Source organism: Chelon labrosus (assembly GCF_963514085.1).
Source record: "Chelon labrosus genome assembly, chromosome: 20".
Classification (NCBI taxonomy): domain Eukaryota; kingdom Metazoa; phylum Chordata; class Actinopteri; order Mugiliformes; family Mugilidae; genus Chelon; species Chelon labrosus.
The window spans coordinates 12451504-12474277 of record NC_140353.1 but is presented as its reverse complement, the minus strand read 5'-3'; the positions used below and the strand labels follow the sequence as shown (position 1 = coordinate 12474277).

Sequence of the window (22774 nt, the reverse complement as noted above, 5' to 3'; positions counted from 1 at the left end):
TCAAACACACAAATGAGATCAGTATATGTGGATTTATTCGGGGCACGGTTAGGTTAGATGAACGAGTCAAAGACAGTATATTGCATAGGATGTCTTTGCACTTCTGTTTGAGGAATCCTCGGCTACAAAACAATTTTAAGTGAGTGTGAAATAGACTGCAACAAGACTTGAGGAATATACACTGAGAATACGTTTCTCGTCTGTAAAAAATATTCCACAGTATTTCTAAGTGGGACAAATCTTTAGAAAACTATGTGAGCCTTTTGGTAAGACATCTTTTCTCAGAGATACAGTATAATTCGAGCAACTAAGATATAAAGACACTAATATTAGCAAGCCTGAACATACAGTAAGCTTAAAGCACTCAGATAAAAGGTAATCATTCAAGATATTAAAAAATATACTATTGGCATCAGCTACCACTACTAAACCGATTAAATAAGAGTAACCATAAAAAATAAAAACATAAATAGATTTTAAATATTTGACTTGAGATACCTGCAGCAGCTTGTTTGGCATTTCAAAGCTGAACACCTCCCCCTGCTGAGTAAACACAGGTACTGCGAGCACAGCACCCAGTGGATGCAGTGCAGCAGTGTCTAATGGCAGTGATCGACTACAAGTGCAGATTCATGATTAACATAAATGAATATAAAATGTCACCAACAACAAAACAAATACCAAAACGGCAATAAATGCAATGAGTTAGTCCAGTGTAAGGAAGTGATTCCAAAAATAGCAAGTATCTTCCAAGCGGCAAAGATCATTTTCAAACTATATATATGTTTAGACATTATTAAGACAGGCCAAGTAAATATTGGTACAAGGGGGAAGAGAACTAAAAGAGGGAGAGAAAAAAAAAGATTGATGCAGTTTGGCAAAATATTATCACCGCAACCTCCTTTTATCCAGTAAATCCAGCTAAATATTCAGCATCTTAACGGGACGGCTCATCATTATCGGCAATATCTGCGTTTGCTTTCTTGCTGAGATTAATATCATGTGAAGCTACTGTCGGCAGCCGGTTATTGCAGTCGTTTGGGAGGTCACGTTTTCACATTGTGCGGGGTGAAAGCAAAACAGGATCACATCAGATTACCAGTGAGAACTACAAGCATGAATATAATTGTAATTATAACGGAAACACCTATTAGCATCAGCAGAAGCTGCGATCACGTTAACATTCTGGCAATTCTCTTCCCAATATATCAATATTTTTGGCCTTTTATGGTCATACTGAGCACTGAGCACTTTTACAAATATACTACTGCCAAAGCTTTCATCAAACATACAGCAAAAAACGAAAGAGTAGGTAAAACAAAAAAAAAAAAAAGGAGTCCAACTACAGCAGTTATTTGTGGCAGCCATCACCGACAGTGAGGATACTGAGAAAGAGCAGGGCTACAGGACGCCCAGCATTTTTAGCGTCAGTGTTCAGCTACTAGGGCTCTGAGTCCAGCGCTGGCTGTCTATGTCACAGTGCAGAGGAAGTGTAGTGTGTGTGAATGTGTGTTTTCCAGCATACCAGGAGCTGTAATAATTTGATTTTGTGGCTGTGTGAACATAAAGGAGCCCTCACGCTTTTGGTTAAAGAAATCTCCCAGTTTGTGAGACTGCAGGTGTCTTAGATAGGGGTCACACTGAGGTCTTCAGACAGAGAAAAGCCAGAGTCTCGGTCGCGCGTGGGTTTCTCAGCTTTGGTGTGTCTCCTCACGTCCTCGTGTCCGTAGCTTGCGTGGCGCTTCAGGAGCAGTTTGGGCATACAAGCTGAGGAGGTATGGAGGCCTAATGCGAGTCCCAGGCTGCTCCCTGAGGAGACGCTCAGGGGGGAGCTGGTGTTTGTTACAGCTTCTGGAGCTTTGGGCATAACCAAGGGTAAGCTCTCTGCCTCGTAGCTCTGCTCATCATAGGCATAGTTGACGTTGCCACAAGGGAAACTCTGGAGCTTAGCCAGATCCATTCCAGCCTTTGAGCCGCCACTTGCTGGGGTCTTATGGGAGGACACGCTCGGGGCAGCTTGAGCCTGGCAGGACGGAGATGGAGTTGATGAAGTGGAAGGGCTGAGGTAGCTGTTGCTGGTGCTGTCACACCCAGCCTCGTTGCTCTCCGACGTTGGGCTGCAGGTCTGTGAGTTGGAGGTGGAGCCTGAGAGCGGCATGGACTGAGTGTGAGCCAGGGTTTTCTTCCCCCTGAAGTTGTCCAAGACCCAGGAGCCATATGTCGGGTTCCATAGGTTCTTGGTCTTGTTCTTCAGCCTCTGGCTACCCGAGGAGGAGCTGTTTCTGGAGCAAGGTCGGTGATGAGGAGGCTCGGGGTGGAGCCAGTTGCCTCCTGCCGACAAACCAGGGGCAGGAACGGGCTCGGCCCAGGACGGCTCCAGCACCTCGCGACACGATGTCACTTCGTGGTGGACGGGCTGGGTTCTCTGCAGGAGCAGACGGGGTTTAGTGGGCTGTGGAGGAAGAGGAGCGGGACCCAGACCCATGGGGGATAGAGTAAGTTGGGAGGGTGAATCCTGGGAAACGGGACGTGTAACCAGGAGTGGAGTGAGGCTGGTGGAGGTGGGGTCAGTGGGGCGGATCACTGTCCCTCCATCGTCCTCTGTGTTGGGGCTGTATTCTATTGGTAGAGGTGTGTTGATCACATCTGGATCCTGATAAAGTGAAGGTTTAGAGACAGGAACATAATTTAACAAAACAGGAAAATAATGAGGGAAAATTAAGGAAGGAGTAAGAGCAGAAAAAATTTAATTTGATTGAATAATAATAGTGATAATGGTCGTTTCCTTCTAATAAAGTATACCTGAGTACAGTAGTTAATTCTCTCCAGAATCGTTGAGAAGTTGGGCCGGTGCTCGGGACAGTGCTGCCAACACTGGGTCATGATCCGATAGCTGAATAGTGACAGACACAAGCTGATAAATGTATGGCTACTGGAAATTCTGATCGTATCCTTACACAAACGCACCTCTTTTAAGAGAGAAAAGACGCAGAGAAAGCTTTCAGTACGTCCATTTAACACTTAACAAAAGCAGAAGAGAAAGAAAATTCTGTATAATTATCTCTAAAGATTTTTGTGAAACAAAAAGTCGTATATTTTACTTGACAAGCTTTTATTTTAAGCTAAGCAACAACCCCCCCAGGAGAATAATGTTGCACAAAGAAAAACAATCTTTTGCAAACACTGCATTGATGACTATAATTAGGCCATCATTTAAACCCATAAAAGCTCAAACTACATCAGCGCTGCCCGTCTGGATTAGGCTCGTCCTCTTTGTATGAACAGCACTCACACAGGCCCTGGGCAGCCTTTGGGAGGGTCCATCCTGCCTCCGCTGGTGACAAACTCCAGCACCTCCTGGTTAGTCTTACAAGGATACGGCATGTAGCCCAGAGAGAGGATCTCCCAGAGCAGCACTCCAAACGACCTGCAGGGGGAGACACAGATCAACAACTGAATGGATTGTGTTGTTTTTGCACGGCAAACCTTTCCTGCACTAATTTTCTTCAGACAGCGACATTTAGAGTAGTTTTGTTCCTCTTGACAACATAAATGTTTTATTGGCTGCAATATTGCTGTCCACCATCTAGCACTTACCAGGAATTAGAGTTTGGTATTTTTTAGTAAAATGCAAAAACTTTCTGGATTCATGTAGATTTTTATTACATTTTTCATTCCTTGTTGTTTCAATTCTCCGTTAGAGTAAACAGTGTCATCTTGAATTCACTCTTTACCCATTTTCCCACAGCCATCACTGGCGGGGAGTGACAACCCTGATGGAAACTGTCTCCTCTTCAAACATCTTTAACCATAAAGGAACGTTGTATTTTCTCAGACTTGAGTCATGTTTCTCTGCGGTCGAGCTTTAGCTGATTCCGAGCACGTTTCCACCAAGACGATTTGAGAAGTGTAAACAAACATTTCTTTCATTCAATAAAAGTGACATTTTAAAGCTGTCTGACTCGTGCAAAGTATTCGACTTTGTTTTGCCAATGGTGTGGTGGTTTGGGCTCCTCTCTCATTACAGCCACTGTCTGCCAGTTATCTTCTTAGTGCGCGTTCTTTGGCTCAGCGCCTTGAGTACAGATGAGGTTCTGTCTTACAAAGATGTCTTGCTTGACGTATCGCTCTTTACATGCCGAGCCCTCCAAATGTCTAGGAGTGAGATTAGCTTGTGAAAATCTATTCAAACTGCGTTGCATTGACCGCAGAAAGGCTTTTTGAATTAGCTGCAATTTTGTGCTGGGATACTTCAGAGACAACCACTTGGCATTTTATAACACTGCTGCACTCGAAAAATATTTTTCAGTCCAAGTCGGTTTTCAAATCGGAGATGCAACATCTGGCATTTGTTGTTTATTGTCCAGGAAAAATGTTGGAAGCTATAAGCACGAACACACATATTGAGCAAGACCTACAAATCTGTGTCACTCCTAAATAAGGTAAAGGTTAATAAGATGTCTCAAAGCGAAACAAAAGAAAACTGCACCCAGTTCAGGTCTTCTGTATATATTAAGTGTTTCGTATTAGTACCAGGTATCAGTCTTGCAGGTGAAGATTCCCTCCATGAAGGCCTCCGGTGGCATCCATTTGACTGGCAGCATGGCACGACCACCTTTCCTGTAATAGCTGGCTCTGGGAAATCATAGGACACAGCGTTATCGGACCCGTGTCAGTGCTGCACGCAAGAAGAAGCATCTTGTCAGCTGTTATCATGCGCGCTCCTCTGCGTGGCTAGCGCACAAACCTGTAAATGTCTCGCGCCATGCCAAAGTCTCCTATCTTAGCCACTCTGTCGGGTCCAGGGCACGTGAGCAGGCAATTTCTGGCAGCAATGTCTCTGTAAAAACACAAGATCTGTTAAAAAAAAAAAATGTGGCTTCGCATTGACTCTTAACTCTCAAACCCACGAAATTCCTTCGCTTTACAGTCAGTGACGCTCTCTAACAAGAGCTATTAAGATTAATTGTGCAAATTTGTTTGTCCAATGTACATTGTAATTACAAAAGTGTTGCTTCAGTTATTCACAAATTTTCCAATATTAAAAAATGAAAAAAAAAAAATAAAAAAGTCTCCTAGGGATCTGATATGAGTTGTGTTTTTGTTTTAGTATAAATGGCCTACAATCACAGCAGGAAAATACCCTCTCAGTGATACACAATGTTGCATGAACCCTTTTTACATGCAGCCCTCTCTCCCAACCCCTGTTCTCTATCCGTATTTGATTCGAGTTCTCAGCAGTAATGACTGGATGTGCATCTGAACCTGTGTATGAAATGGTTCTCCTCCAGGTAGCGACAGCCGCAGGCGATGTCTCTGGCCATCCGCAGCAGCTCCCGCATGGTAAGCGATGAGGTCTGACCCTGGAAACAGCACAGCTCAATTTAAAAAAACAAACAAAGCGAAAGCAGACCTCAGACACGCACACACAAATTTGTAGCGCAGACGTACCGCTCGTGGTCTGTTCTGTCTCAGAAAGCTCTTCATGTCTCCTCCGGTCATCAGCTCCAGCAGGATGAAGCGTGGCAGGATGTTCAGGCTGACTCCGATGCAGCGCACGATGTTTTCGTGGCTGAATTTGCTGCGTGGGGTAAACAGTGAACGACATTGGGCTTTGATTTAGTTTTGTATTGCTATAACCATGCCTCAAAGCTGATTCTACAGTCATTAAAAGCAGATGAATACTTAACCATTATGTCATGGGAAAGCGAGCACAATGACTGACTGCCTCATTTATAAAGTGCACTAATTATAAGGGACAGACTGAAGTCACGAACAATTGAACCGAACGGTGCTGTGGCTACATGAACTACTGTGACGCCCTTCAAATTTTCTCAGTCGCAGGATTGTCAGACATTATCATACATATGCACGTAATTAAAATGACAATTAAATGTCAAAGCTTTTACTGACAGACCTTGTATGTTTTTCAGCTAATCGGACATGAAGACATTTTTACTCTGAGTAAATATCCATCCATTAATAATCTTTAACTGCAGGGGGCTAAACCCTGTCCGGGACACAACCTGGACAGGTCGCCAGTCCACCTCAGGCTTAACTGTAACATGGAAAGAGACAAGCATCCATTCACACTCTTACCATCTTTGAGTGGAATATATTTTTGTCATTAAGCAGCTTTCACACTGCATAGCGTCTATACTGCGTCTCAATGAGGGATTTCGGCTTTCTTATTTAGGCCTGTGCCCTTCTAACTGGATCAAGTATAGTAACACAGGGCTCTTATGAAAATTAGGACGGTTCTGTGATCCACATTAACCCATGTCTTTCTCTAAACACTTCTCTAATAAGACTAAATTACCCAACGGACGGGGCGGAAGCTAATTTCTGGTACAAACCAATTAACACGACTGAGTTCACAAACTCAGATTAAATTAACTGAATTATAGTTTATTTTCCAAAGATCAAAAGCCCCGCAGACTTGAATCATTATTTGGATATAATTAACTGAAAGAATCAGCTACTGTGATTATACCAGAGGACAACATGCGCACCAAATTGTATTTAGATTTCTAATGAGTCATCTCATTATCTAATCCCTCCACATCTGGCTGCGGCTCTAAATCAGATGTTTCATGTTGTGCGCCGGCTGCCACGCGTCATGTGTGATGCAAGATGGACGCATTAAGTGACTCAGAGTGCGGACAAAATTACACAGCGGCCAGCACTGGGCGTGTGTAATGCACATAGGAAGTACCTCATAATCAGAGCCTCCATCAGGAAATCCATTTCATCTTGTTCAGAGCAGATTTCTGGAAGAGTCTGTGGAGCAGAAAGAATTGGAGAAACAGTCTGAGCTGTGTTTGCCGTTGCGAGGAGGAAATATATCAATAGACCAAATCACTGGTCATCTGAAAAGCAGGCAAACCCATTTTTCTTGTTTTTTTTTACATTGTGTAGATTTTAAGTCAAGTGATAGCACAGATTGAACAAACTGTAAATTTTCACAGTCATTTGTTGTTTTCTGCTGCCATATGATTTTCCAAAGGATTACATTTTTGTGTGCAAAATCAGCATTGTTCAAATAGATGCAGTGTTTTTTTCAAATCCTACACGAGGGTGTGACATTTAGATGTCAAAGGCGGAGAGGATTATACACCGATCAGCCACAACATTAAAATCACTGACAGGAGAAGTAAATAACAATACAATGTTCTTCTGGGAAACATTTAGACCTGGAATTCGTGTTGATGTTACTCAGACATGTACCATCCACCGAGACCAGACCAGGCACCCCCAACCCATCGCAATAACACTCCTTGATCCCCAGCAGGATGCAGCCTGACACAGGCACACACATAAAAACCTAGGGAGACCTACACAATATTAGGAAGGTGGTCATAATATTATGCCTGGTCCGTGAATGTCATAAACATAATCCCGGTGAGGAACCATCCTCCAGCATTTAAGTACAACTTGTCCTCATGTGCCTTGCAGAGTGTAAGCTGACCTTAATAGCCACCTGCATGGGACCGCCATCACCACTCATCCCCAGAATTTGTCCTTCATAAACTTCACCAAATGCACCATGGCCGAGAGCCCTGGGAAAAACAAAGTAGAAAATACCACAATCAAAATAAAAACAGTGGTACATGGACAGTGTGTTATTTGAGACACGACCAAAAGTCGGAACGACCTCAAACTGTCATTTTGACATCACGTGCTCGTGTGCTATAGTGTACCTGAGAAGCGTAATGTTCTTGCGCGGAACTTCCTTCAGTTCACTGAGGGAGGCGGCCTTGCCGGCGAAGCAGTAGTTTGGGTTGTAGTCCGTCATGATGGTGGAGGAGCGGATCTTGCTCAGCTTGTACTCTGGACTCTGCAGACGCCCCCTCACCGCGTGCAGGTCGTTCTTCCTGCGGTACCACACTGCAAACAAAGACAAGGCAGAGGGCGAAAAGAGATCATTTCACTCCAGCATCTAAAAATCATTTATAGAAAGAAATCATAACCCTGAATGTAACCAGGACCCTACACTTGCATGTAAGAGGCAGAATCGACTTCCTGAGTGTAGGAGCAGTAACGCAAGGAGGGATCAAGCCACATCTCAGTCTCAAAACTATTTTCTATAAAGGGCTAGGGGGAATACAGTGGGCAAAAATGTTCTTTAAAGACTGCTCCACTGATTTTGCATTGCACTCTTGCACCGTTAGTGGACTCACAAGGAAAAGTTGTAAAAAAGAGATGAAAAGTGGTTCAGTGGAGCCTGGTTTTTCTAATCTATGTGCATCCATGTACTCTAAAACCCATGATTTAGTAGATGATCAGAAGCAACTAACGTAGCCTCAAGCTGCTAGCCTCAAGCAGAGACGAGGAGCAGGCTCCAGCCTTGTAAGCTCGCTTCTCTTTAAATCCACATGTAGTCTTTTGGTCCGACTGATGTAAGTGAATCTGCTGTACACAACTCCCTGTGGACCCACATAAGGAATCACACAACTTTTTTCTGCGCTCCCCAAGATTGGTCAACAGACTTGTGGAAAGTCGGGTGGAGCAACGTTTTGGTGGATGCATGCAGGACCTCCTTGGTTACTGCTCCTACACTATCTGTGCCAGTGAGTTTGGACTCACCCGCCATGGAGGCAGCCCACGTCCCCGATGCAGGTTGGTAGTCTGCCAGGGAGGGGGGCGTTGCGTGCAGGTAAGAGGTGCCGTCGAGCCATCGCCCGGTGCAGATGCTAGGGATTTGGGGGCATGGGTTGGGTTGTGGGGAGCGTTGAGGATATAGGAGGAGGAAGAGGAGGAGGGGATGGAGGAGATGGGACGCCCAGGGAACAGACTACCTCCCTGCATGGGGGAGATCTCAGGTGAAGAGACACCATTAACCTGAAGGATGTGTGTGTGTTGCTGCCTTTTTAATAGGCATTCACCTTCATAGTTTTTAACAGAAAAGTTAATGTAATTGCACAAATGTAGTCAGCCTTTGTTTAGTAATTAATTTATTTAAATGGAAGTGTACACATTTACACACAATGCAGTTAGTGAAGAAGTCACAACCAATAAAAAGAGTCTTTCCCTCGTATGTCCAGTTAGTCTGGTAATTATTGGTAATTGCAATCGACATCCTGTTTACTGTCCTTCATACTTTTCTGAATTCCAAGATTTGGTTTTCTGTTTCTGAATTTCAGAGCAGAAACACAGAACAGTGTCTTTAATCCAAATCCATTTATCTGCTGGCCACCCTGTCCTTTCCACTTTGACTCATTCCGCATTTTTAAAATGAAAATATGACGTAGCACTAGTGTTGCCCATTTCACCAAATTTCTCATCTTCCGCAAGGAGACAGCACTATAATTCAGTTTTGCATCTACAAGAAGAATTGATTTATTAGGCTTTGTCATCATATACGTCCTTCTATAATGTATAAAAGAATCTAAGAGGTTTTTTTTTTTCCCCAAGTGTGTATTTAAGCAACCATGGCCAATATCAATAACCTGTTCTATAATGGTTTGCCATTTGGTGCGGATTAATATCAAGTGTACAATCAAGAGAGTGGATTTTGGTTATACAAACTGGGTGTATAGACATATTTATTACATATAAATTGAGAGAATGAGCATGTTCAAAAAATCTGGATTTGATCATTTTATGAGATATCATAAAGCACAAGCATAGAGCTCCTCTGGGGAATACCAATGCTAAACGTCTGACTAATCTGCACAGTTACATTTAAATCCAACAAAATTAGATCATCATAATGATAAGGAATCATCCTCTAGGGTTCATAAATAACAGTGCAATAAATCTGTATTTAATTCCCATAAAGACACTCTGCTTGAAGCTTGGCTGGAAAACTGACACTGCCTTGCTTAAGACGTCACTGCCAAGAGGTAAAATGTCCATATTGCTCTGTAATCTGTCAGATTTACTTCCCGTCACTTATCTCACAGGAGGCCTGCTATCGCTTTTCCATTTCACCTCCGTTTTTGTCCTGCCCGGTGTCCGTGTCTCTGTTCAAGAGCAGAGAGCTGAACGTGTGAGTTTTATTTCACAGGGAGCTAGTGCTCCCCCAGATTCCTCCAGAGGCCCTGGCATAAAGTTTAGCTTCACCATAACTTACTGTGGAAAGGAAAGCGAGTGTCTTTGCTTTAAATTCTGCACTTTCAGGGAGGTGGTGAAAAGGATAGCACAGAGAGAGAGAGCCTTCTAGATTTGCACCTTAACACCTTACAAAGCACTTGTTAGAGGATTAGTGGGTCAGCCGCAAACGTCAGGATTCCCTTCTCAACTTACTGCACGCAGTTGTTCAAAATTGTGACACAGGTGCAAAAAAGTTTCATTATCTGTATTAAGCTGTATAATCCCTCACAGTCCTATATTACTGCAAAATGACTGCACGTGTTAAAACTGCATACCAGTTGTATTTATATATATATATATAAATATATATATGAAGTGTCTGCAGTTAATAAAAACAAGATTAATACAAAAGTTTAACAGCATAGCAGCTTTTCACACCAAGTTAAATACAAATTCATTCATTGTCAGATTGTCGTAGCTCTTGTTCCTCTGTATTCTTTTGAGTGTTATTGCCACAGAATATTAAAATTAAAGCTATGCATAATGGTTAAATATTAATTCCCTAATTGTTCCTATTTTAAAGCGTATACTTGCTCAAGAAGAAAAGCGTGTTGCAGCACGTCTTGCTGTCCAACATTCTCAGATTCAACCTGCAGCCAACAGAGGAAATCTACTTATTTCTTCCTTCAGACACAGGCAGCCACCCTCTTTAAATACACTACATCACAGTGCTTTGTGTAAACAGCGTTTAGCTATATCACAGCAGAGTTGTTTCTCCTATGTTCTAATTAATACTCTAACAGAGAGTCAATGCCCGTGGATTCAGCAAAACATGTGATTGTGAAAAGCTGATCTATTGTCACAGTTCTTCATTTTCTCATATTTTAGAGAAGCTTTCTAGTTAAATGTCTTTCTGCTTCTTGTAGTCAGTGATATTTTTGTCAAATTGAAGTCATGCAATGAGATGCTTACAGTACATCTCGACCAATTCATGCTTCCGTGAGAGCAATCGTTCTGCTGCAGGCGCTAAAATACAGCATATAAACAAAAAGGCACTTAACAGTCACCTCCATTAAAACATTTACAATATAATCTTGCTTCACACTCTTTATCCGCACTGCATGTGCACACAGCCAGAGAAACGAGAGCATCACCTGAAACAAGTTCATGTAAGGAAAGTTGTTCACGTTTTCCTCATCCTACAGTATAAATCAGAATCTTTCCCACCACTCCTTTAATGGGCCAGCGCACAGCCAGCGAGGGTTATTTAAACCAAAATTGCTCCTGCTTCTGTTGTTAGTAACATCTGGAAGCATGTGCGTGTCCAGCTGTGCTCACAGCCGGTGGAAGGTGGAGGGCACAGACTGGGCACAGAACTGGAGGATTCTCTTACTGAGGATGACGCCGGCGCAGACCAGCGCGATGCCGCTCGCGACGGTAGAGACGATGACAGCCAGGATCAGCGTCGTCGACATCTGGCCCTGTGGAGCCAGGCCCTGAGGAGCTGCTGGAAGAGAGAGCAGAGAAGATTGATTAACAGACTTGAAGAATAATAATAAAAAAAAAAAGTGTTTAGTTTGGAAAGAATTTCGACAGTCGAACAAAAAGAAAAAGTAAAAAGTAAGAGTCTGCCATGGATAAATACATACCTACTGTACCTATACATGTAACGTTGTCACTGGCCAGGACTTCATCCTCATTGCAGAGGCAGAGGATAAGGTGGGTATCTTCTTCTCGCTTGCAGCTCTGTGACTGACAGTGGCTGCAGTTCAGCTGCACCTTGATATCACACTCGCCATGACTCTCCATGGCTGGAGTTAACAGCATAAATGAACAGAAGTAAAACCATTAGTTAGAGAGACATTTCATTATGTAAAACATTACACTTATACTTTATTCGTCTTTGTGTCAGCAAGTATCTCTGCAAATAAGGCATATTCCTCTGTGCCACACACATTAAAACACATCAGTGGACAGCACAGATGCGCTGCCAAAATGTTGATTTTGATGAACACCGACGCTATAAATTATTCTGAGTACAACATGCACCCTGCTCCTAGCTGAAAATACACCCCACCAAACGCACCAAATATTCATATTATTTATTTCTTCTTTTAAAAAATGACAGTGCACAGCTGTGCACAAATGATTTAGCCCTCTAGCATAGCCCAGAAGTGTAAACACCAGCCACTTTTAAAGATTTATGCCTTCAGCAGGAACAAATGGGCCAGGGCCTGACAGACATGCTGTTTATTTTGGCCCCCGTGCCATTTAACTTTCACCAGTTCTGTCCTTAAATCTCCAAACACATTGAATGCTGTGCACATGTAGATTTGGTTCAATACTTAGGTTTGTATTTGTGTAAAATGGTTTTATAATACAGTACCACTACCATTAATGGTTCAATACATACACGGGAATGTGCTTTAAGTATTAATTCCATTATTAAGTTAAGTTACAAAATTTGGACCAAAACAGAGTCCCATTGTTTCTTTCTCTTTTTTTTTTTTTTTTAAAGGAGGAAAAGTAAGCTCGTGCCATGTGTGTCATAGGTTAATCTTCAGCTGAAGATGAAAGATCATTTAACCACATTACAGAAAAAACTTAATTATTATGATAATATCTCTTCGTTTCAGATCATGCTTTGAAAGCGTTTCATGCCGCAAATCCAGCCATTGTGTTTGGAAGTGATGACTGGCAGCACACACGGCGGCGGCAACAACAACGTCTTTCACATGAGAATGACAGTCTGTCTGGTGGCGCCGAAGGCAACAGGCTGCATGAGGCTGTGAATTAACCGCCTTCCTGTTCCGCCTGCTGAATAATGAGAATCAGATGGCCGGTAGTTTCACCAAATGAAAAAACAAAACACAAAAACAACAACAAACTGAACCAAAACACTCCGTATATTCCTGCACATGCTCGTAAGCCTTAATGTTCGGACAGCTCAGCATAAACAGCTGCGGGCGCATACTGTGGAAGCCCAGACACACGCACAGTTGTGTATGCGTGATTTCAGAGGACATTCGCTCACTGGGATCATGACTAACCCTAAACTTAAAACATGTATTCATGTCAAAATGTAATGCCGAACTTGATGTTTGTCCTCATGAGGAAAACACTTTATGTGAGGTCTCTGCAACACGGGAAATACTAGACATCACACACGCACAGATAAACCCTGAGGCGCCGACTGGATCAATTACTTGAAGACGAAGCGGTGCACAAAAGCAAAGGGGCTCTGGGAGATGTTCTCTGTGCTTCAGAGAAATGGTGCAACTATATATATTAGACAAATTACTCAACCCGATAAAATGTAGAGTGGGCATCTTGGTTTAGATCTATTCATCGAGTCGGTAGTTTTCAGCCTGTTTGCACATTTGATAATGTTATATTACACACTAGTCATACAGATTCCATTCCATTTCTTTGTTGGATATCTTTTGAAGAAAAGTCTTGCATGTCATTATTTTGACATCGTTTTTACTTGTTCTCCCTCCTCATTTTATTTCAATTGTCCCTGCTGAGCTGCACAAGTCTCGGGTTTACACGTGCAAAAGTCTTCGATTTATCTCCCACCACTGCTCTTTACTGGACCTTTCCACTACATCAGTAATATTTGTTCATGGATGGAGTTTCCTCTGTTCGGTTCAATTCTAGACTAAGAAAATAATCTTCCTCCAGTGCCCTTCACTAGCTCTTCCTGTGGCTGCTGACTCCACCGCCAGATGGAATTTGTTCCCTTTTCTTTTGTATTCTACTCAGTGACTTTACTGAACATCAATATAGTTTGAACAAAAATAAAATCTCAACTTGATGCACATTTCATAGATTTCATAAATTGTTTAACAAAATAACCTAGTGTCTAGGTACTATATTTTTCCAGTGCTTTCAAATTCATGGTATTCGTGCTCTTTTCAGTTTTACTCTATTCGATTTTATACTAGTTTGACCAGAAAGTCTTAACTCTTAACATGTCTACTCTGATCCACTCCATTTTATTCTGTTCCCTAATATTCTAATCTAAGCGGCGCATAAAATTTTAAAATGAAAATTTTTTGTTGGTCGACAATTTAGCCCGTTGCTGGCTGCTCCACTTTGATTTGTCACTAATCAGGAAGGGTCGGGTGTCAGTTTGCAGCTTCGTATCTTTGGCTTTCCTTGAGAAGCTTGATGTCTACTTATTAGATTTAAAAAAGATTTTCAAGATTAGATTTTTCAACAGCACCTCGCGGTCTTCATCAGGAGATAATTTTCGTTCTCTGCTCTCTGCTCTCTCTAAACACATAAATTAATTATTACGCAGAGAGTGTCAGATTGCGTCTCACCGGCTAGAGGTAGCAGGAAAATCTCTCCCATTGGATGGATGAATGAAATTCCATTCTGACCGTCAGCTGTGATCTCATCCGTCAGCGCAGCGTCGCCTCCTGTCAAAAAAATGAATGAAATGACAAAACTCTTTCTGATCCAATTATGACAGTTTGTGCTCATCAGTCAGTGTGGTACTGCAGGACGCATTAGTTTGTTGAAAAACAAACAACCCAACCCTTTTTACTTTGGTGACAAAAAGAAGAAAGTAACAAATCTACGATTAGACTGGAGGGTTCCTAAAATAACAACCTGCTCGAGCCGTCTGTTTCTGGCAGTTCATAAACAAAAAGAAAATGACAAAATGTGGGACTACAAACTAACAACCATCCAGCTACACTGAGATGCTTTGCATAAATTGTACATGAATGTGACAATTATTCTTTTTGTTTGCTGAAACTGTATAGTGTCTAATTTTTGTGTTCAAGACAAGAAAAATATATGTTTCAGTCTGAAGCACAGGCTGGTAAAACATTTCACAAAGACAGAGATGGCACTATAATAAAGAATATTTTTTAAGAAGTAAAGTCTTGGTTGACGAGAGGTAGTGAGAGAGACTATGGAAGAAATAAAGTGTTTTAGTGCAGGTATCGTCACCTTTGTATCCTCCTCCACCACCTCCAGCTGTGCAGGCTCCACCACCACCTCCAAATCCCCCAAAGGTTGACCAGTTGAGCTTAGATAAGGCCAGGGGACATGAAAACCCACCCTCTGCACCTTCCACCAGAGACTTGCCAGCACTCGGGTGAGGACTTGGACTGTCCTTCCAGCCGCCACCTCCACCTTTGGAAAACAAACACGGGCTCCAAATGATTCACCGTTACCTGTATTACTGAGAGGCATTTAGGAAGATTAAAAACAGTATTTGATAACTGCAGAAAGGAGGCGGGGTGAGTGAGAAACGGGCAAGCTTGCACTATAGCTGCAAGGTGAGTGCTATAAGACAGGCAGTGATGGTAAAGGAGTGCTCAAGAGATTCAGAAAATGGGGAGAAAGGATCGAAGTCAATCCAATCAGGGGACAAAGCATCCCAAATTTTTGCTCCTAGTATGGCTTAAGTTCCAAATATCCACTACAGCTGTCATAAATCGGTAGCTGCCAAGCCTAATCCAAAATGTTTGGGTAAGGTCATCTGAGCATTTTCCACAGACTTGACAAAGGTCTCTGGAGAGCCCTCAGCTATTTTCACAGGCGTATAAGGCACTTCACAACTTCATCTTGATGTCAAGAGTTTTCCTTTCAACTTACATTGACATTCTTTGCATTCTGGGCACCAGTAACAACAGTGACTGGGTCACACCTAGAAGAGTCGGGCTATTACCGAGTATCTCTGGTGTTGTAGTGCTTGCTCTGTTAGTCTACTGGCACTAGTTGAATCAGCAATCAGTGAGAGGGAACTGGCTGGCTGAACAGTCAGCCAGGAAATCAGACTGCGCTCAGTGCGTTTGGGCCTATTGACAAGTCTCACAAAGGGCAAGACTTTCAGAGACGCTCAGATGATTGATAAGGGGAGAGTACATCCAGCTGGAGTTTCAGTGTAGCAAACAGACACACACACTGCAACGAACGTAAGAGGGGAATGCCAGCGCAGATTTGATTTGTCCACCGGTTTCTGTTTTGCTGTTTGCTCGTAAGCAGCTGGTGGGTGGGCACGACGGGGTCAACAGCAACGCTTCAGCAATTCAGTCCTCCACAAAATGCTAAACAAAAGGCCAAAAGCTTTTTCCACATTCACACAGACACTCGTGTCACAGAGAAGCCACAATGACGTTACACTGTTGTTTCGTATTTATATAAAAAGTCTGGATTTCATTTCTGACACAGAGAACCGGTGAGGACAGAGAGAAGCAATAAAAATGAATACAGAATTATAACGAGTCAACAAGCTCGATCACATGATCAAAGCGTATAATCTACGCTGAAGGGCAGACTAAAGCAGGTAAATGAATAGCACATGTGCAGCAGGAGCTCCTAAGCCTTGGTGTATTTAGCAGAATCTTAATATACCGGTGTATTTTAATGTGATAGCAGGGTCACCACTTCCAACAATGGTAGGAAAATACACACTTGGAAACTCACAACTCACACACAAATAAGGCAAAACACACCACGGATGTCTGCTACTCAGAACTCAGATCTCAGAGCTACATACTCTGAGATCTCTATCTAAACAGTCCCACAGAGGGTTCAATAAGATGAGCAGATAGATGGTCTGTGTTGAGTTTCTGTTGGTCGCGGGGATTTACGGAGAATGTTCCAGCTGGCAGTTTCAGGAGCATAGAGAGACCTCTCTGCCATATATGTCCTGCTTCAAAGGTCAAGACCTGTCTGGAAACTAAAAATATGATCCAGATACACCGCATTATCCACAGACCAAACACATTTAGCTGTGGGACAGCATACACGCCTGCCAAACGGTACGGCCCGGAGAGTGCGTGAACACAGAAACAAATCCTCTTATGTCTTTTAAGCAGCATGTTCCTATGTCCCGGGTTCAACTCCACTGCACCTTTTAGAGGAATGAAATGCGTGTTTTCAAAATCGCACAATGCTGCAGGTTCACTAAAGGGGAAGCTAATCTCGTCATCTGAAACATCTCTTTAAATATAATAAAGTATAGATGGGAGTCTGTAGCACTAATAATAATGACAAAAATACTTATTTTTTTAAGCAATAAAAGATATATTAATGTATTGTTGTGTAATGTTTTGTCATATTCCTTTTTTGTGTCACCCCTATTGTATAAAAGATAAAGTCCCTATGAAATAAAATCTTATGTTATTATATGACATATCTTGCACTATTTAAGTCAGTATCTGGCCTAAAAGTCGTATTCTTAAAGGAGTTCGCAATTTCCCACAATACTACTGAAACTATCGACGACTCATTCTGCACTTGTGGGCGTATACTTATTTTGCATCCAATTAAAATAAATGTTTGCCAATATTCCTCTCTCCTGCCGCCTCTCCTTCACCAGGAGCAACAACTTATGGCTGGCGCGAGGGGCGTAGCACCGTATTCTGGGCCCTGTACACTCTTAATGTCAGTGGGCCCCTATCCATACCAGTGTACGAAACATTTGGGGCATTTATTTATAAATAAACAAGCATAAATAGGATTTTAAGCTAAAATCAGATCAGATTATATTGATGACTGGTTCTTTCATTCACCACCTGAACTGATGCATTTGGCCTACTTGTGCTCAAACACCTATAAACATTAGGCTACATCTGGTTTGTGTACTAACGTTTTGATCCATGACACATTTTGATTTAAAAACATTTATTCTTGAACAGGAGCCAACAACTGTACACAGAGAATCAAATCAAATTTATTTGTCCTGCAGGGTCAAATCAAATAAATCAAATTTATTTGATTTGATTCTTTTGAATTTTTCAGGAAAAGAAAAAAAGCCTTGCTAAAGCCTCACACGAGATGTAAGGATGTAATTTACATCCCAGGAAATGCCCACTGACGGGTCTTTTTATTTGCAAAGTCACTGATAAGATTTCTGAAACTGGTTAATGTTGACAACTAACGTTAACTGGCCCATAATCGTCTTTCCTTGTAACAGCAAGCAGCCTGGTTGGCAAACTTTAGCATACAAACATCTGCAACTGACAAACTGCATGCTGTCTGGACTACGACAACATTAATGTTAATTGAATGCAGTTACACAACAAGTAAAGCAGTTAACAGTTGCTTCCCCTCATTCTGCCTTATATCTTTTTCTTTCCGCTCTTTCTTTTTCTGGTATCCCGATTTGTGTTTTTTGGGTGGCATGATGACAGCTAGCCTCCAGGTCATTCAATCTGGGATCACTGACGTACTTGTCGCCGGCCGCTGTCTATGGGCGGACTAAACCATTTTGCGTCTCCAAGAGGGTGCCCCCAAAATGTCCAATATGTGGAGAGGGCTGTGACACGAAGTTCAGTCTCTCAGTTGATGTTATCAATATATTTGAAATACATTATGATACCAATTAATTGCAGGGCCCAATTAAAATAAATAAATAAATAAATAAAAATAAAAATTCAGGATTTTCATGGGCCCTCTCCCTACTCGGGCCCTGGGTAGTCAGGTCCCCTTTTCCCCCCTACTACCACGCCCATGGCCAGAGCAGTTGATTAGAACTGACCAATGCAGCAGATGTTGGCTGTTTTAGGAGGGGACCAGTCTCCTAAGGTCATTTCTTACATAAATATGGGGAAGCAGACACCACACCGCTAGCCATTTCAAGGGACGTCATAGATCATGTAACAACCAATAACTTCTCATGATGAAAAAATGAAACTTTGCTTATTTTTAACACTCAGCTGTTGCTTTCATCAACTCACAATCATGGTCTAAAGGGAGTTGTAAAAATGTCTTCAAATATCAGATCACAGTTCAATTACAAACATGCTGAGTTTTCCACTGCAGCCCATTAATGATCTAAACTGAACTGAAATGAAATTTATTTCTAGTAATGATTTGGCATGTTTTGAAGACTGATTTTGGAATGAAATGTTCATTTTTGAAGCAAATATTTTAATAATAAATAATTTTCCCTGTGTTATTCAAGGGTAAAAGTCAGACATCTTGAAACCTCTGCGCACAAAAAACTGAAATCATTTGTGTTTGGGTGAACAAAGCATGGCTTAACACAAACAGTATGGTGTTAGAATAGCTTGTTTTATCTACCTGCAGCGCCAGTTTGACCGTTGGTACTGGGAGCTGTGGTGCTGTTCTCATACTGTTCCAGTGGTAAATGGTGCAGACTGGACTCTGGGTCCTCCAGGTAGGCATTTCCTCCTCCACCAGCTGCAATCAGCAAAGGAACCAGCTCGCCACCGTCCATCTGACAAGAACACGTCAGAGTAAATTTCGCTCTGTTTCAACTGTGTACGCCAAGTGGTGCATATGCATTCATTTGCATCTCAGCCTTTTACTGCAAATGGAAAGGGATTAGGGTTTTGACAAATTGTCAGCCTAAGCATTAAAGCAAACTGAACATGAGCCAGGAAATCCCGATGTCACTATAGATGAAAGCAATCATAATAATTATTTTGTGCCAAATTGCCTTCCATGACAGAGTATATGTCCAATCCCATGGATTAGAGTGTGATGCGCTACTGAATCATTTCAATATGCAGACACACATACTTGATTTGCATATGGCGCACTCACAACCCCACAGGAAAGACAAAGACACATTTCAAACAACAGAAAGTATCTTCTGTCACCTTAAAGATGTAAGTTGCTCCCCCTCCTCCGCCTCCTCCCCCAGCCCACTCGGCACCACCCTCCACCCTGAGGTTGTCTTCAATCACAGATGACTCTCCAAGGCAGATATTCTGGGTGTGGGGGTTTCTCTACACCATAGGGAGGAAGGAGAGTCAAGCTACAGTAGAGAAATAAATGACTTCACAGAAACATGAATCCAGCAGGCAAGAAAACTGTATCTAGGTCACTCTCTTGTCACTCCGCTCTCTGGCAGAAGATGTCCCACAGAGACATGGAGCATGTCAACAAATCCTTTGAGCCTGCCCTCTTGCTCACCCTACTCACCCCCGGGCACGCGTCCTCTCCCTGGTGGCCCACCAAGATGTAAAGTATTTCTCCTTTCTCCAGAGGAAATATGGCTGATATAAATACGCCGTGGTTGCGTTTGTTGTGGTTTTTGGCTCCTTTTCCTCCCGCAGCACCGTAAGCAGAGATCCTGAGGGAGATGATTGCAGCACAGAGGGATTCAATTCTGTGACTCAAAGTGATTGCTTTTTAGCTCTGACTCTGTACTATATGCCATAATAGACAGATGGACTACGATACACGCATTCACCAGCAGTCTCATAAATTATTTCCTCTTAGAAAGGCTCTGCGTTAATATGGATTAGAAGTACAAGTGTGTGTAATTTAGTTTGATTAATTTAACATCTTGTAATCCCTTTGATTATTCCTGCCACGTCTGTGTTGCCTCATCTTATGTCATAAGTGCGATAATGATGTCCCCTGACTGGCTCTGCAAAGACACTTGAAATGCTTGAAATCTCACACTGAGCATGGCCACAACAATTTGGACTCAGAACACCAAACACCTCTAAACTGTCACAACAAAGCGTTTGTAGATAAAATCTCCTTGTTGACTAAGCTCTGAAACGTGACAGACGACATCTGGAATAACAGAAAAGGGATTATAGTGGAATTTTTATAGGACGACACTGACACTATTTTATGATTTTTATTATTGCCAGTAAATATTATGAAAGACCAACATACTTTCTGAGCTCAGTTCATTGCCTCCGGCTCTAAATTTCCCGCAAGCGTGTAAATCTTTACAAACAACCTATAAGTATATAGTTAAAAGGGCTAGAAGATTTCCCCGAAACACATGATCACTGTAGGTTTTAGCATAACATAACACGAACAGGAATAATTGACAGATTTGTTGGACAAAATGCCAGATGCTAGATGAGCATCACAAACATCCCCTCAGTCACTTACAAGTATCTGTTAGTAGCAGGCACCTTCCACATTTGGACTCCTTTCAGAGGCCCCTCTTTCCCCACGGCAACGCTGACATTTTTGTTCCTGTAGGTGCTGTCACACTGGGCTTGGGTCGGGCCGCGGGGTCCGCTGGCACCGCATGAGTTAAACCACCATGTCATCAGAGAAACGTCTGCGCAAAGGGGGAGCAAAGAAAAGAAAAATGCAGATGAGAGCGGTGAAGAGTTTTTAGAACTGTTAAATGAGCTACTTCATTTTGAAACTCAGGAAGAAAGAGACAAAAAAAATAAAATAAACAAGCTACGAAAGTACAGGACCACACACAGACGTCTTTGGAAAGTGCATTAACCACCTGGTGTGTGAATGAACGCAAAATGGTTTAGAGGCATCTGGTCAGCCGATATGGTAGATAAACCTTCGGGTATCAAGAGGAATTGCAAGTGAACAATCCACCACATGGTATGTAAAATCTCCATGCAGAGTGGATTAAAAATGACATGAGGGCTGGAAATGATTCTTCAGAAACTCTCAAGGTATCCAAGGTCACTGCTGGAGCTCCACTCTACCTGATGCAGATGGCTCTGGAAGGGGGCTTAGGAAATCATCGAAGTCAATCATGGGCAGGAGAGAGTTGAGATCTGAGGAGAGGCAGGGAATGAGGGTAAATAACAGGAAAAACAGAGAAAATGAGTCATAGTCATTAGTCACCCATCTGCTATTCACTCGATTATAAATTATATTCAGAAAGAAAGCAACACGGATCAAAGGAAATTAGAACAATTCAAGGCAGGGCATTACAGAGGAACAGGAGATGCTTTCTGAGTCTAATCCCCAAGCAGGAAGACATTACAAATACGTTGCCTCCTTCTTCCTCTATGTAGCGCACACACAGAGACATTTTTGTCCCATTTATCGGCGGAAAAGTTGATGCACTGCCATTTGTCAAACCATTCCTTAAAACCAAATCTGGTATCTTTAAATCTGATTAACGAAGAAGAGCATTTGCGGTCTCAACATTACAGGCCTTAAAAAGCACAACACATTCCAAACGAGGCCATAAATGTGATAGGGGGAAACATTACTTTAAGTTATGGCATGTGAAAATTCGTCAGGAATCCTCATCTAACCTCCAGTATCAGTTAGAAATTGCTCCAGGCTTTCCCAGCTGGAGCTGAGCAGAAACTGACACATACCACTGTCTGTGAAGGTTCTCAGTCCCCCAGGTCAAACACAAAGATGGAACAAGGGCAACTGGACTTGTAGGGCTTCTTGAAGTCGTTTCGGCACTTATCCAAGTAGCTTCTTAAGCTTTAAAAGACTGGCGGGGAGTTGGGGTTTAAAAAGGAACATCTGTGCGTGTTGTCCACCTGGAAAGCGCATGACTAGGGTAAGGGTGACAGGATCAAAACAGATTCATTCAATTAAAGTTAAGCAGCTGGTTTCTAACAGACCCTAGTCATGCAAGTTCTAGGTGGACAACACAGATGTTCCCATTTAAACCCCAACTACCCGCCAGTCTTTTAGAAGTGAAGAAGCTACTTGGGTGAATGGTGAGACATCTTCAAGAAACCCCACAAGTCCAGTTGGCCTCGTTTCATCTTGGTTTTTGGTTAGCACACATACCACTGTGTCTCCCCGGGGATTTTTAATCTTTCTTCCCTTGAATCACACACAAACAAAAACAGACCTTTCGCATCAGGGCATTAGCTCCAGTACCAAAAGTGTCTTGTTAAAAAGTCTGCTCATATGACTTGTAAGTATTAAAACCCTAAGTGCAACAACACGCATACAGGAATGTTGGCACACACTAGTGCATTTTCAGCAAATCCCACATGTCGCTACAAATTATTGGAAGGTGGCATCAAGCGAGCGACTGAAGACCAAT

At 42.4% G+C, this 22774-nt stretch overlaps 1 protein-coding gene across 3 annotated transcripts in view; it reads right to left on the bottom strand.

The window, feature by feature from the left end:
- Positions 1 to 360: 360 nt before the first annotated feature.
- ltk (leukocyte receptor tyrosine kinase) overlaps positions 361 to 22774 on the bottom strand; it is a 46581-nt gene continuing 24167 nt past the window's right edge. For 2 of the 3 annotated variants that reach the window (XM_084568892.1, XM_084568890.1), the window contains 19 exons: positions 21456 to 21527; positions 20887 to 21061; positions 19954 to 20104; positions 19629 to 19757; positions 19087 to 19243; positions 15001 to 15186; positions 14364 to 14462; positions 11685 to 11846; positions 11429 to 11542; positions 7701 to 7887; positions 7469 to 7559; positions 6716 to 6780; positions 5452 to 5581; positions 5266 to 5363; positions 4748 to 4840; positions 4534 to 4635; positions 3293 to 3427; positions 2803 to 2893; positions 361 to 2653 (listed from right to left, as the gene is read on the bottom strand). In XM_084568892.1, the coding sequence (XP_084425018.1) occupies positions 1625 to 2653; positions 2803 to 2893; positions 3293 to 3427; positions 4534 to 4635; positions 4748 to 4840; positions 5266 to 5363; positions 5452 to 5581; positions 6716 to 6780; positions 7469 to 7559; positions 7701 to 7887; positions 11429 to 11542; positions 11685 to 11846; positions 14364 to 14462; positions 15001 to 15186; positions 19087 to 19243; positions 19629 to 19757; positions 19954 to 20104; positions 20887 to 21061; positions 21456 to 21527 (3266 nt within the window). In that variant the 3' untranslated portion in view covers positions 361 to 1624. The remainder of the gene's footprint in view (positions 2654 to 2802; positions 2894 to 3292; positions 3428 to 4533; positions 4636 to 4747; positions 4841 to 5265; positions 5364 to 5451; positions 5582 to 6715; positions 6781 to 7468; positions 7560 to 7700; positions 7888 to 11428; positions 11543 to 11684; positions 11847 to 14363; positions 14463 to 15000; positions 15187 to 19086; positions 19244 to 19628; positions 19758 to 19953; positions 20105 to 20886; positions 21062 to 21455; positions 21528 to 22774) is intronic. The other variant, XM_084568891.1, reaches the window with a different exon arrangement.